At 45.0% G+C, this 13,629-nt stretch overlaps 2 protein-coding genes and 1 long non-coding RNA gene across 4 annotated transcripts; 1 reads left to right on the top strand and 2 right to left on the bottom strand.

Annotated features, from left to right (window-relative positions):
- Positions 1-112: 112 nt before the first annotated feature.
- On the bottom strand, positions 113-1,249 carry LOC127591533 (uncharacterized). The gene is made up of 4 exons (XR_007959866.1): positions 1,070-1,249; positions 591-649; positions 237-304; positions 113-157 (listed from the first exon to the last, which is right to left on the bottom strand). It is a non-coding gene; the product is annotated as an uncharacterized LOC127591533 (long non-coding RNA).
- Positions 1,250-1,288: 39 nt separating this feature from the next.
- LOC127591650 (prosaposin) lies at positions 1,289-3,115 on the bottom strand. The gene is made up of 7 exons (XM_052051937.1): positions 3,023-3,115; positions 2,880-2,935; positions 2,574-2,648; positions 1,746-1,874; positions 1,553-1,663; positions 1,405-1,476; positions 1,289-1,312 (listed from the first exon to the last, which is right to left on the bottom strand). Exons 1-7 carry the CDS (start codon positions 3,072-3,074, stop codon positions 1,289-1,291), a joined length of 519 nt encoding a protein of 172 aa, XP_051907897.1. The 5' UTR covers positions 3,075-3,115.
- Positions 3,116-6,829: 3,714 nt separating this feature from the next.
- mpx (myeloid-specific peroxidase) lies at positions 6,830-13,140 on the top strand. Of its 2 annotated transcripts, XM_052051504.1 has the most exons (17): positions 6,830-6,968; positions 7,070-7,135; positions 7,216-7,300; positions 8,323-8,498; positions 8,584-8,716; positions 9,022-9,151; positions 9,235-9,441; positions 9,523-9,883; positions 10,012-10,172; positions 10,253-10,511; positions 10,595-10,765; positions 10,855-11,092; positions 11,197-11,414; positions 11,612-11,658; positions 11,748-11,795; positions 12,021-12,047; positions 12,694-13,140. In XM_052051504.1, the coding sequence occupies exons 2-17, from the start codon at positions 7,072-7,074 to the stop codon at positions 12,712-12,714; spliced, it is 2,346 nt and encodes a 781-aa protein (XP_051907464.1). In that variant the 5' UTR covers positions 6,830-6,968; positions 7,070-7,071; the 3' UTR covers positions 12,715-13,140. The 2 variants fall into 2 exon arrangements, with proteins under 2 accessions (XP_051907464.1, XP_051907462.1); XM_052051502.1 differs by lacking the exon at positions 6,830-6,968 and having other exon boundaries at positions 6,994-7,135.
- The last annotated feature ends 489 nt before the right edge of the window (positions 13,141-13,629 follow it).

The raw sequence follows: 13,629 nt of genomic DNA, 5'->3' as shown, positions 1-13,629 counted from the left end.
ACAATTACAACTTTGCATAAAAGATGTTACGAGTACAAAATCTGTAGTTTATGACCTTATCTGAGCCACGCGCTCCCAGACCAATCCACAGAGTGAGAAAAGCACACACACCCACCGCAACACCTGGCTCAGACATGTGATGACTCACAATTCCAGCCTGCCACACACACACACAGTTAGGGCATGACGTTTTTTTGCATGTCGTTAAAGATTTTTAACGCTTTAGTCACATCTACCTGACAAGTCTTCAAAGAGTGTTGTAGCTGAGGGGTTTCCAGGAAAATCTTTGACAGTAGAACAGAGTCTACACGGAGTGGAAATAGTTATAATTAACACTAGAAAGTTGTCATTCTCATCCCTTAATTAAAAAACAAAAAACAAGACATTTCAAATTGACAACGCAGAAAATGCACAAACAGAATATGAGCCGGGTCAGTCAACTCGGCAAAAATATGGATCATGGCCTTCCAAAGTATAAACGGATAAATGCCAATGTTTTCGATTGATTCAACACAAACATAAATCTGCTTTCTTAGTGTACTGCAGATTAGCAGAAAAAAAGCACACATGATGAACTATTTTTAACTTACCCCACATTTCAGAGAGGTTGGTAGGTCCCTGCACCGGTATGTTGGCAAAGTGCAGGGGTCTGGGGGTGAGGGTTTGGGTGGAGGGTGGGGGGGGAGCATATGTATGGTCAGTGGTTGGCTCCAAACATCCATCTTATATGCTTTCCATTAATATATATATTTTTAATTTCCATGGGCCTCAATCCTACGCCTCAAACCTGGTTAAACTGGAACTTGAAGGTAAGTTTTTTTTTTTCCTTTATGGAGCAGAACAGTTTTGCTATCACGCGATAATTTCCATGCTGTTTTTTTCGATGACTCATACTTAAGCATTGTGCCACTTGAGAGCAATCAATCGGAACTTTGTCACTCAAAAAGCTCTGTCTGGACTGTAATAAGATTTGTTTTATGTCTCTTATTGAATCGACCTTTTGTTTTTTTTTTTTCTTCCAGGTTACACAACAATGTTTTCAGATTTTGTGTGTGTCGGCGTGACTGACCAACGGAAGGACCCTCCTGACTTTTGCACAGGCGGATGAGTGTGCAGATGGCCTTCGGGGTGGCAAAGCTTCGGAGGGCGTCCAGCAGCGTCTTGATGAACGTGCCGATGACAAACTGGCACTGAATACGGTAGGAGATGGGCATGATGTGACAGACGTCCTTCATCAGCTCCACCAAGGCCTTCTGGGAAACCGCTAACACAATTAGACTGGATGCTTTCATATCCTCCTGAACCTAATTTTCTAGTCGTATACGTCAAACAATCACAGAATTGACTCCAAATACAAATTATATCAGATAAAATCCGACCATCTGGTTGGTGCTGCTGATCTACCTCTTTGGGCAGCAAGTCATCCAGTGTCTTGATGAAAAAAATGCAGAATGAGCATGGCGACGTTGGCTTCACCTAACGAAACAGGAGATATTAAACGATAGTCACCGTCATTGATCTTTTTGAAACGCGCGCCGTCTCATTGACTGACATTTGCTTGCAATGGAACAAGCTGGAGCGCCTCGTTGAGCAAAGAGCTCAACGTTTTCTGCTGGTCGTCTGAGCCGCACAGCCCAGTGATTTTGCAGATGTCCCGGGGACTCTACAGGCAGACACGTGGGAATTTAAAATAATTTGATATAAGCATGCATGTATTAAAATTGTATCAAGGCCTTGCAACGTACCGCTATGACAGTGATCAAGCTGATGGCCACTGGAAGGATCTTGTCCACCTCCTCCTTGCATAATTCAGCCACGCCGGCTTTCCCGGGCAGATGGTCACACAGCTGGCCGATGCTAAGCATGATTTTTTTCTAGAAGAAGCATGATTTACTCGCCTCAATATTCAATTCACAACAGATTCTAGAACAACATAATCTACGAAGCTACGTATTGGTGCACAGACACAGGCTAAACAATCCTTTGACGCGTTTGCCTAATTTGCACATGACAAAAATGTCGGCGAAACTCCCAAAAAAGCTAAAACCAGCTTTTCATCTCTCTGCGGTAAAACTGGAAGTCTTTTTCATTTTAAAAAAATTTTATTTGCCACCTTTCTGCGTAGTTCAGCTCAAATTGGTAATGTAGGTCTGACACGTAATGCTAACGATGCTTTGGTGTCAATAGCACTTGGATTAAATATGTTGTGTCTTCTACTATTTTGTCATTTTATGTCAACTGTTCTGTAAAGCGCTTTGTTACAACTGTGGCTATAAAAAAAAAAAAGTTGGATTGTAAATGAAACGAGACTCCCTTGAGCTCTTCAGATGCCATTTTCAAGAGGCCAACAGAATCATTGTCCAGTGCGCCCTTGCGCCTGAGCCACATATAGTTTTAAGATAAACCGTATTCACTCTGTCATTCCAAACTATTACCAACACTGCGTTCTTGCTGATTACGAATGTGTGCCAAGCAACATTCCAGGAATTTACTGTGAAGAAAAAAAAAACTGTGCGATAGCATTGTGCCCAATCGCGAACGATAAGGAAGGTCTGATAAGCGAATGTGTTCACCTGGAGGTCTGCGTTGGAAAGCAGGTCGACAAAGAGGTTGATTATTTTTGTGCAGTCCTCACAGGGACTCCCAGCCTGAGCACAAAGTCACGGAAGAAATTAATACACACCAGCAACTTGTGTGTCCATGCACACTGTATATATCAACACAATGATTTTTTTTTTAATGGGAAGAAAGGAAACAATCATCGATAGATGTCTTCAGTTTACACGTTACATGTACAAAGGGAGTTGGAAGTGTGAATTGTTCACAGGTTAGATATACGTGAATTTATGATTTTAATGCAGACGGAGAAAGAGACTTACTGTCGTCAGCGCATCCGGTCCGTTATTCAAGAAGCCATCACTTTCCAGGGTCAGAGCTGCGGAGAAGAATCACTCATAAAATCATGCGAAAAAATGCTGAATGTTATATTTGTATTAAAAATATCGGATTTCAAAACTCTCACCGCAACCTTGTAGACCAGTGAAGAGAAACAACGCAAACGTGATTGAGTTCATCCTCTCTTGAATTTGGCTATTAGTGGGTCAATGGCGTCCCGAAACTCGGATATGTGCAAAGAGGCTCAAAATGCAGCTTTTATTTGACCGCCTAACACCGCCTGCCCCAACCCTACTGGGTTGCGGGGCGGGGGGTAACATTTGTATTTGCAGCGTAGGGAACGGTCATATTTCAGTTCTTCACAGGTGTGAATGCTGGAAACGGATATACTTAAGAGTTGTTATCGTTTTATAAAATCACTGCAGTATGACCGAAAAGTCTCGGCTCAGAATTATGACAAATAAAGCATATATCGTATTTTCCGCACTATAAGACGCACCTCCAATGAATGGCCTATTTTAAAACTGTTTTCATATATAGGGCGCACCCCATTATAAAGCGCATAGAATAGAAGCTACAGTAGTGGCTGCGGTTGCGTTATGTATCCACCAGATGGAGCTATGCTAAAGGCAATACAATACAATACAGCTTTTATTTATATTGAGCTTTCACCAGTCGCTGTAACGGAGCGCTTTACAGAATATTTAAAATACCACATCCAAGAAATCAGAATATTGATCCATATCGAAGGCGCATCGGATTATAAAGCGCACTGTCGGCTTTTGAGAAAATTCAATGCTTTTACGTGCGCCGCACAGTGCGGAAAATACGGTACTCAAATTTATTTTTTAACAATATGTTACGGTCAACATCTCAACAGCAGCCTGGTATGCGCCGCAAAATGGTCGGACGCGCAGTTTTAAGATATCACGTTGGTAAATTTGCAAAGGAATTACCTGGCAGAATAGCACGTTTGTCTAATATGTTCTCACATATTTCCAGTGGGATGATGATGAAAGACCAGGGTCATCCTTAGGGCCACCAACCAAAGTTAAACGCTGGATAAATGCCCCGTAGATGTTTTCTTTCTTTCTTTTCCTGGTGGAGCCTATCCAGCTGACTTCAGGCAGGAGGCCTTGCAAATGGCTGCATTCCTAAAATGATCCATGTATGTGTACGTGTACTGTGAGTCACCTTTTTACATTTATGTTTGGATTTAATAATATCTTTTCATCGCAAACCACTGAAAAAGAAAATGATTACAAAGTCGTCAGTTTCCCGCTTGTATCCCAGCATAGATTTACTTTCACCACGAGATCACAGAGCCATTAACCCTTCTGGTATTCCATTCGTTAATGTCTAACCAGCTGTGACAATGAGACTTGATAACTTGATATTGATCTTCTTCCTTATTATGTTCAGGAAAAGGAACCAATGAATCCAATAAACAATTTCAGGAAGGAACTAATGATTCTCGAAAATGCTGAACAATGTCCAAAGGTGCTCTTTTCCCAGATCTGCCGAGTGAGCTTTAAGCTGCCGGGTCACTTTTAGCGCTGATTTTCTTTTTTTTCACTTTTTGACAGTTAAAGCCGTCAGACTTTGCTTCTGTTTCCCAAGAAGGGCATATGAGATGCCTCGCTTAACAAAAACACTGGCGAAATAATATAGCTTGCGCCATTCCTCAAGGTTGACCAACAGCCTTTCGACCAGTACCGCGCATTTCTGCTTTTCGAGGGCCCTTCAACGGGAACTTAAGTGACTTCATGCAACTCTTTGAGATGTTGCAAACAACCATGGGGACAATGTTACAGCTTACTTATTTGAGTTATTTCCAGACATCTTGCTTCTAGCGCGGACCCCAATAATGGAGGGTCGTGAGAAAAATTTGCTATTTTGGGAAACTTTATTAAGTGACATTCATAGATCGACTACACAGATGGTGCCAAGATTTCAACTTTTTATCTTGTCGAATTTTGATCACCCGATAGTCCCCGTTTTAGGAAATTTGAATATTGCATTTTAAAATAATTGCCCTATGTTATGATTCTGAAAAAATGATGTGTTAGAGAGAAAAAAAAGCAAAGGCAGATCAGAACCTACGCAAAAAAAAAATAAATCTACAAGTTTATTTGCATTTCTGATTAAAAGAAAAACATGGTGTAAATTTGCAACATGTGCAGATATGCAAACATGGCCTAGATTTAAAATAGATGTGTATTTTCATATTTGTTTGTTTTCTATATGGTGTAGCACAAAGGGAGAAAAAAAACACCAGACAATTAGAAGCACTGCTATGCTGTAGTTTTCCTGTTACACAATTCACCGGGTACTTAATTTCCCCCCCACCCCCCAAAGAATAAAATTATGATAATTCTAAATGACAAGTGCTGTGCCAATATTTTCCCATTTTTACAGAAATAAAAACATTTCATTTCCCCCCTAACATGATAGCACGTTAAACTGTCCACTGGAGTAACCGCTCCCTCAAAGGGTTAAATAGTTTCCAAATTGAAAATTTTCATTTCCAGCTTGAACCTCGCCACGAAACAAAACGTTACAATCGCGATCTTTGTATCCAAGTCCCACCACTCACGTTCTCGTTTGTATGACCTTTGCACCTCGAAAGTAAGACACGCGCAGGCATTAAGAATTCCATCGAGTTCCATTTGCGCACAGTTAGAGTTGCAACTTCCCACAACTGCAATCTCGATTCGTCGTCATATTATTTCTCCTTTATATGGTGCATTTGTTTTGACGAGTAGCGTTCAATTGCTGTCCGCAAGTCACTTTTTATGGCGAGTCGCCTGTCAAGTTTGTTTTATGTTGCCCGGGTGAGGTCATGTGCATGAGAAGTGCAACAAAGGCATAACGAAACAATTTTCTGTTCATGTTGGGCTGTTCGTAAATATACTCGGGTGTCTGATTTTGATCACTTACCAGTTTGACAGTCAGTACTTTTGTCTGACTGACACCGGTGATGAGAACGCTCTAATGGAATGAATGTAATTACACACCCATCCGCTCTTTGTCTTTGTTGCACGCCACTGTCGAGTTGCAAAGTAACTTTTACATAGAAATGTATTTGCTTTGGCAAGAAGGGCAGAGCCGCGATCCAAGTCGAGAACATCGAAAATGTTGGCCACAAGAAAGAGCCAAATTGAACAGATGATGCAAACTTTTTGGGGGGGAGTCCAAATTAGGGCTGAAGAAGTCATCAAATAAAAATTGACATTGCAATAGAATGCAATTTTCAATTTTGTGGTGAAAAAAAAATGCTTTTTTTAGTTGGTCGCTGCTCTATTTCTCATATATGTGTCGATTTTATTTAGTTGTATGGTGTTCACATCAGGGGGCACACGGCACAATAGCGCTTAATGGTGTGCCGCGGAAAAATTCCACTTCATTTGTCCGGATTTTTTTTTTTTTCAGCCTTTCATGCACCCAGTAGCCTGATAACGTTATAAATTGTCCACTATAGTAACCACTGTCCCTGAGAGGGTTAATATCAACATTCATTGATTCATTCATTCATCTTCCGAACCGCTCAATCCTCACTAGGGTCGCGGGGGGTGCTGGAGCCTATCCCAGCTGTCTCCGGGCAGTAGGCGGGGGACACCCTGAATCGGTTGCCAGCCAATCGCAGGGCACACACAGACGAACAACCATCCGCGCTCACACTCACACCTAGGGACAATTTAGAGTGTTCAATTAGCCTGCCACGCATGTTTTTGGAATGTGGGAGGAAACCGGAGCACCCGGAGATAATATCAACATTTCATAATCAATCAGCTCTCGTTCAAATGACAACACGCTCCCACACAATAAGAGAGCATGCCATTAATATAATCTTAATGAGTTTGAGAATAGTTATAATTTAACTTTGGGGGGTGATCTAAACTCGTTTTATCAAGTGGCGTTTGGTTGACTACAAGAAGGGAACGGGGAAAACAGGTCTGTTTCCTGCCAATGGCCTCACAGAACAGTACAAAGGGGCGAGGCCTTCGCATGCCACCAGATAAAAACAGACGGGCCGCATCACTGCCATGATGACATTCACACGCTTCTGACAGGTAAGCGTGTTGCCTCTTGAATTGACTGTCATAGTCTGCTGTACTTCGGGAATTGACAAACTGATCTGACAGTTTGTTTTTTTAGGAGGATTTTCTTACAGAAATGATTTTTCCTGTCTTCCTCATACTGGGCACCTGCTTGGTGCCTGCACACTTGAGATCAACCGGTAGATGGAATATTTTTCTACATTTATAGAATGTGGCAAATTCGGGACGTTTCTGACTCCACCCCTCCCTTTCTCCCTAGAATACCTGGGTAGTCCTTTACTTCAACAATGCTTTGAGGAAGCCAAGAAGATTGTTGATGATGCCTACACATACTCTCGAGCAGAGTAAGTCCTCCTTTTTTTTTTCTCTGCTCCCCTCCGAACTGGAACTTGTAGGAGGGAGCACATAACTCCACTTCACATGCTCCCTGTGCACCTTCGAGTTCATTTTAAGATGATTTGGCTTACATTCAAACGGGTAGTGCAAAATTCAACTTTATACGACATACTTGCTATTCACCCGTGACTGCTTTTTAAAGCGCTCTATAAATAAACTTGAGTTGCGAAACGACAGCAATTCAACCCTTTGTAGATACTTACCTCTTCAAATAAAATATACAGTCGATTAAAGTCAGTTCTGTAAGTTTTATAATCATCTAAATGAGAATGTTTTCATGTCATCGTCTCAGCTCACGTGTTCTTGTGTTTCTAACGTGTGGCTGAATATGTTCAAATGGTTAACTAAATGAACAGCATCTGTTACAAAGTAACTAACTATTGACTGAGTTTTTTTTTGGGGGGGGGGGGTCAAAATGTGAACCAAATAAACATGAGCTAAATGCTCTGATCAACCTTCTTTTTGTGCTAAGCTAGCTCACTCAGATTCGTTGTCATATTTCAAGGACCGGTAGTCATATTACCTAACGAGTAATTATCCTGGCGCGTGACCTAACTCAACGCAGTCTAGTTCACATTGTTCAATAGGAATGAAGTTCATTAACATTTCTTTAAGCACCTTGTGTAAAAAAAAAACATGTAAACCATGAAATAACACCCGGGTAGATTTTTGTGTTCCGCCAACCTATCATGCCTTTTTTTGAAATGTGGGAGGAAAATGGAGCGCCCTGGGAAAATCCACTCGGACGCAGGGGGAACATGCAAACAAACACAGGAAGGCCGAAGTCCGGATTCGAACCCAGGACCTCTGCCCTGCAAGGCAGATGTACTAACCGGCCGCCTACCGAGCCGCTCGAAACCAACCAAGGAATATTTATATAAACACATGTATTTTCTCAAAAAATATGAGCGTCACTTCCACTCAGACATTTGAAGTTGACTCCACCTTGGTGCCTTGTTGTCACTTTCAGGAGTCTGAGGCGAGTGCGTAAAGAAGTGGTGAGTCCTCACGACGCTCTGCGTCTGCTGAAGCAGCCTCGCGGGTACACGCGCAATTCCGTGAGGGCCGCGGACTACATGGCGCAGAGCCTGCACCTGTTGCGGGAAAGGGTGCACCGCATCCACAAGCGCTCCCTCAATGCAACGGGTCAGCTTCTCCGTTCTAGGGTGGGGTGGGGGGTGATGTGAAGGTTTCCCCCCCTCTCGCTGAATGTTGCTATTGTGGCTCGCAGATTTGCTCTCGGCGGAGGATCTGGAGCATCTCAGCAGGATCACGGGATGCGCCGCTCAAGTCAGGCCTCCGCCCTGTAGCAGCACGCAAAACCTCGACAAGTATCGCACCGCTACGAGCGTCTGCAACAACCGGTGAGCTTCTTAATTATCGTTTCGTGTCTCTTCACTTTGTCCCCGTTGACATTTTTCAAATGCACAAGAGAAAACACCACGTTTAATCATTTGACAACATTAGGCAGATAAATGGATGTCATTACACACACACACACAAAATCTAATTGACCCTTCTTTTTTTTTAAACCTCTCCGAAACCCACAAAAGGTGTTGAAACTCAACCGTTGTTTGTGTAAAATGTTGTGCCACGTAGAGCTGAATGTATACACTTCCGTTGAGGTTACACAAGCTGGATTTGTAAAGACAAAGCCTCTACTTTGTAGACAAAACCCCCGCCTGGGTGCCTCCAACACTCCTTTCACCCGCTGGCTTCCTGCCCAGTACGACGACGGCATCTCGGAGCCCAAAGGGTGGCAGCCCAACCGAAGGTTCAACAACTTCGTGCTTCCCCTGGTATTCACTCGCAAACTGCACTCTCGCTCCTTTCCGATGAGCCGCACGAAAAGCCAATGACCCGCTCCGTGCCCCCCCCCCAGGTCCGCCAGGTGTCGAATAATATCCTGAGCACGACGGACGCCGGCGTGGTCAGCGACAGGCAGTTCTCTCACATGGTGACCTTGTTCGGACAGTGGAACGACCACGACCTCACCTTCACGCCCTTCTCGCCCAGCATCCGCTCCTTCAGCAATGGGATAAACTGCGAGGAGAGCTGCGAGCGCACCGAGCCGTGCATCCCCATCCCGGTCGGTCCCTGAAACGCAAAACTGATTGGCTAGAAAGGAATTTGTCGTCCGTAACGTTTTGGTGTCCGTCTCCATTCCAAGATTCCTCCCGGTGACCCTCGCTTGCCCACCGGTCCCGACAGCTGCATCCCCTCCTTCAGATCGGCCCCCGCTTGCGGAACGGGGTTCTCGGCCTACAATTTTGGAGGAGTACCCAATAAGCGGGAGCAGATCAACGCGCTGACCGCCTTCCTGGATCTGGGCCAGGTGTACGGCTCCGAGACCAAGCTGGCCCTCAGCCTCCGCGATCTCAACAGCGAGGGACTCCTGCGCGTCAATACCGAATTCAAAGACAACGGACGGGAGCTGCTGCCCTTTCACCCTCTGCCGGTCAACATGTGCGCCACCCGCAGGCGCACCACCAATGACAGCAATGCCAGAGAGGTTCCGTGTTTCATTGCAGGTCAGTCAAAGAAATGGCCTCTAGTTGATTTGATTTCTTAGGATAGAAGAAACGTAACGAATGGATGAAGTAAGGCGCTGATAAATGTCGCACTCACGCGATCAAACGAATCATTTCACGTCTTCCAGGCGACGTTCGCGTCGATGAGAACGTCGCTCTGACCAGCATTCACACCATGTTCATGCGCGAACACAACCGTCTCGCCCGTGCCCTGAAGACACTCAACCGCCATTGGGACAGCGAGACGCTCTACCAAGAGGCGCGCAAGATCATGGGCGCTTACTCGCAGGTCAGATTCATTGAGGATCCCCCCCCAACACCCCCCCCTTGGAGGTTTTGTAAATCCTTAACTCATCCCACGGGTCTTAGGTGTTTGTATTTCGCGACTATCTGCCGCACATTGTGGGCGACGATGCCATGCGGCGGCTGCTGGGGCCTTATCCCGGCTACAACCCTGACGTGGACCCGAGGATCTCCAACGTCTTCGCCACGGCAGCCTACCGCTTTGCTCACTTGGCCATCCAGCCCGTCTTAGCCCGCCTGGGCCCAAACTACAGAGAAGACCCTCAGTTCCCCAGCGTCCCCTTATTCAAAGCCTTCTTCACCCCCTGGAGAATCATATTTGAGGGTGAGCATCATTCTATGTGTGTACTCTCTCTGGAGACACGGTGCTATGGAATCTGAAGACCACCCATTGTTACGTGCCTCCAGGTGGGATTGACTCACTGGTGCGAGGTCTCGTGGGCCGACCCGCCAAACTCGGCACTCAGGACAACATGATGGTGAATGCTCTCAGGGAGAGGCTCTTTGAGTTCGTGCAACACCTGGCTCTGGACCTGGGATCCCTCAACATGCAGAGGGGGCGTGATCACGGCTTACCCGGTAGGTCACATGTCCTGACCTCCGTGAGTGCCTCTTCACAGATGACGACTTCCTCAGACCTTCCCCTTTCGATGTTTACCTCTTCTAAGGTTACAACGCATGGCGCAAATTCTGTAACCTGTCCGAGCCCCGGAACCAGGCCGAGCTCGCTCAGGTCCTGAACAACCGGGACCTGGCCCGCAGGTTGCTGCAACTCTACGGCACGCCCGCCAACATAGACGTGTGGATGGGGGGTGTGGCTGAGCCCTTTGTCCCCGGCGGCCGCGTGGGGCCTCTGTTTGCCTGCATTATCGCCACCCAGTTCCAAAAAATCCGCGAGGGTGACAGGTCAGCCTCATACCTCAATCCGTACCGGATACTTTGTCGACAGACAGACGGCTAGATCCATCACGCTTCCTATTAGCTGATGAAGCTCTTGCCCAACTCGAAAGGCTGTGGTACGAGAACCCCGGCGTCTTCTCGGCGAGGCAGAAAGCCGCCCTGTCAAGCGCTACCCTGTCCGGCATCATCTGCGACAACACAGGCATCAAGTCCGTCCCCAGAGACGCCTTCAGTGTCCTATCGAGTGGAAACCCGCTTGTACGCTGCAACAATGTGCTACGCCTCAACCTGCAGCCGTGGAGGGAGAGGAGCTGTACAGATTTCTTAGGTGGGAAAATTTAGACGGCAGTGTTCTTCTTTCGTTGTTGTTTCATCACACCTCCCCCCCCCCCCCCCCCCCGCCCTCAAATTTCGATGTTGTTGTTGCCGACATAGAAACGATAACGTTTTAAAATGAATATGGAACGTGAATTCTTATTTCATATTGCCAGGATCTCCATGTGATGTGACGTTTTTATTTTGCAGAAAACGGTAGCTGCCCTGATCTCCCATTCGAACCCAAAGATGAAAAAGTCAGTGCTCCCCTTATTCTTCCACAATAGACACAACTTGTAAGTCTAGTGTCAAAAGGCTCAACTTGATTGTCTTTCTTGACATCCAGAAACAATTTCCAAATGAGGAGTTTCCACTGGATGATCTGGATAACGAGGTAGCTATCACACCGACTTCAAGCACTCGATTCATTTTTTCTAAAAATTGAAAGTAGCAAGTAGCAAAAACAGGACTAGCACTGTAGCATGCTGCGCCGGCTCAGCGGCTACATTTAAATCCAGTCCAAAAGCAATTTGACGTATCGAATTATGGCACGTTTAATGACATTTGTGAGAATAAAAACTCAACTTAATTATGTCTTTCTTGACATGCATTCCACAAGCTTCCAGAGGAAGACCCGGATGATGAGGTACATATATCTTGTAAATTTTGTTCTCAACTTACATGTACATTTCAAGTGACACGTATCTTATGTGGCGGTGATGACACAAAAGTTAAACGGTAACATTAAAATAATACAATAATAAATTGGCTTGCGTCGATTTAAACGATGCCCTGCAAACGCCACACGGTGGCGACAAAGCATTATTTTGTTATGAGACAGGGCGATGGCGAAGCTCCTCCCACACTCAGTTCCTTGGCATCAAGTTGCTAAAAGATGGCGCCAAAGCCAAAATTTTAGACATGGCAAGGTGAAAGGAAGAATTCAAATGCACACAAACGGCCATCATGAAGCCAAAACCAAAGTTGTCAAACTCTGGTCCTCGAGGGCCACCAGCTTGCATGCTTTAGATGTTTCCCTTTCTCGGTCACGCCTGAGTCAAATGATCAGCACATTAGCAAGCTCTACAGGAGCCAGACAACAAGCTTGATCTTTTGAATTTGATGTGTTGGATGAGGGACACCTCTAAAACTGGAGAATAGTGAGTGGCCCATGAGGAACGGAGTTTGGCGCCGGTGGCCTCAGTTATCGAATTGAAGAGGAACAGCGCCATCTGCTGGACCAAGGAGGGGTAAATAGGCCTTATTTGGTCTCGTTTTGTTTCCCTCGGCAGTTTCCAATCTTGCCTGAATGAGCCCCAGCCACTCGGCCTCATCCTAACCCAGCCTCTGTCCGCCCTCATCGTCCATTTGTGCCGATCCAGTCAAATGTCCACTTGAAGTTGTCTCCAACGAACAGAACCATCACCGCCATCTTTCTCTGGAAACGAACCCTGCCGGCGTGGAGTCAGCGCCAGCATCACTCTTTTCTGGCCAACTGACACCAGGACTTTTTTGTTGTCCTCCCTCAAACGTGCAAACGGACTGCTGACAATGATACGCGTAGCAAAATTTGTGAGACATAGTCTCCTTTCTGTTACAGCATGCGATTTGTCTTTTTTGTTTGTTTCTATTGTGATTATTATTTATGTAATGAAGCATAGGCATGCGCAAAGGCTTTTTCGTATGAATCCCACTCATCTGTTTGTGTTCTGCACTGAATAAAAACTGAAGTAAAAACAGTTGTGGCCAAGTGTTCTCAATTTGAGGTCATCAAGTCAGGTTTTATGAACGCTTAAAATGAAAGACATGAGACTACCAGAAATTTAATCAAGACCATGCTGGGGACATGTAAAAACAAACCAAAAAAATGAAATGAAACTTGTTGAAATATATTGATCATGTATTCTGTACACAATATTTCAGATTTTGGTGTGCAAATGGAAGTGACGGCTCTCTAAAGTAGGTAAGACTGGAATCTTGGATCATGCAATAATGTTCATTGTCCTGTAGATAGCACTATCTGTTCTACATTTTCCCCCTTCCAAATTTGGACAGCAGTCGTATTTTGCTCAATTTCTATTTCCATTTTTGTCTTTGTGAAACCTTATGTAGTCATACTTGTTCCAGACATGTTGTGAATGCGCCATGATTGAATTTTGTGATTCACTTTATCAACAACAAGATTTTTGACAACTTCATTGAACTATTTTTGGGCCTGGGAATGTTTT

The sequence above is a fragment of the Hippocampus zosterae genome, chromosome 18 (genome assembly GCF_025434085.1).
Source record: "Hippocampus zosterae strain Florida chromosome 18, ASM2543408v3, whole genome shotgun sequence".
NCBI lineage: Eukaryota > Metazoa > Chordata > Actinopteri > Syngnathiformes > Syngnathidae > Hippocampus > Hippocampus zosterae.
This window is presented reverse-complemented; position numbering and strand designations above follow the sequence as displayed.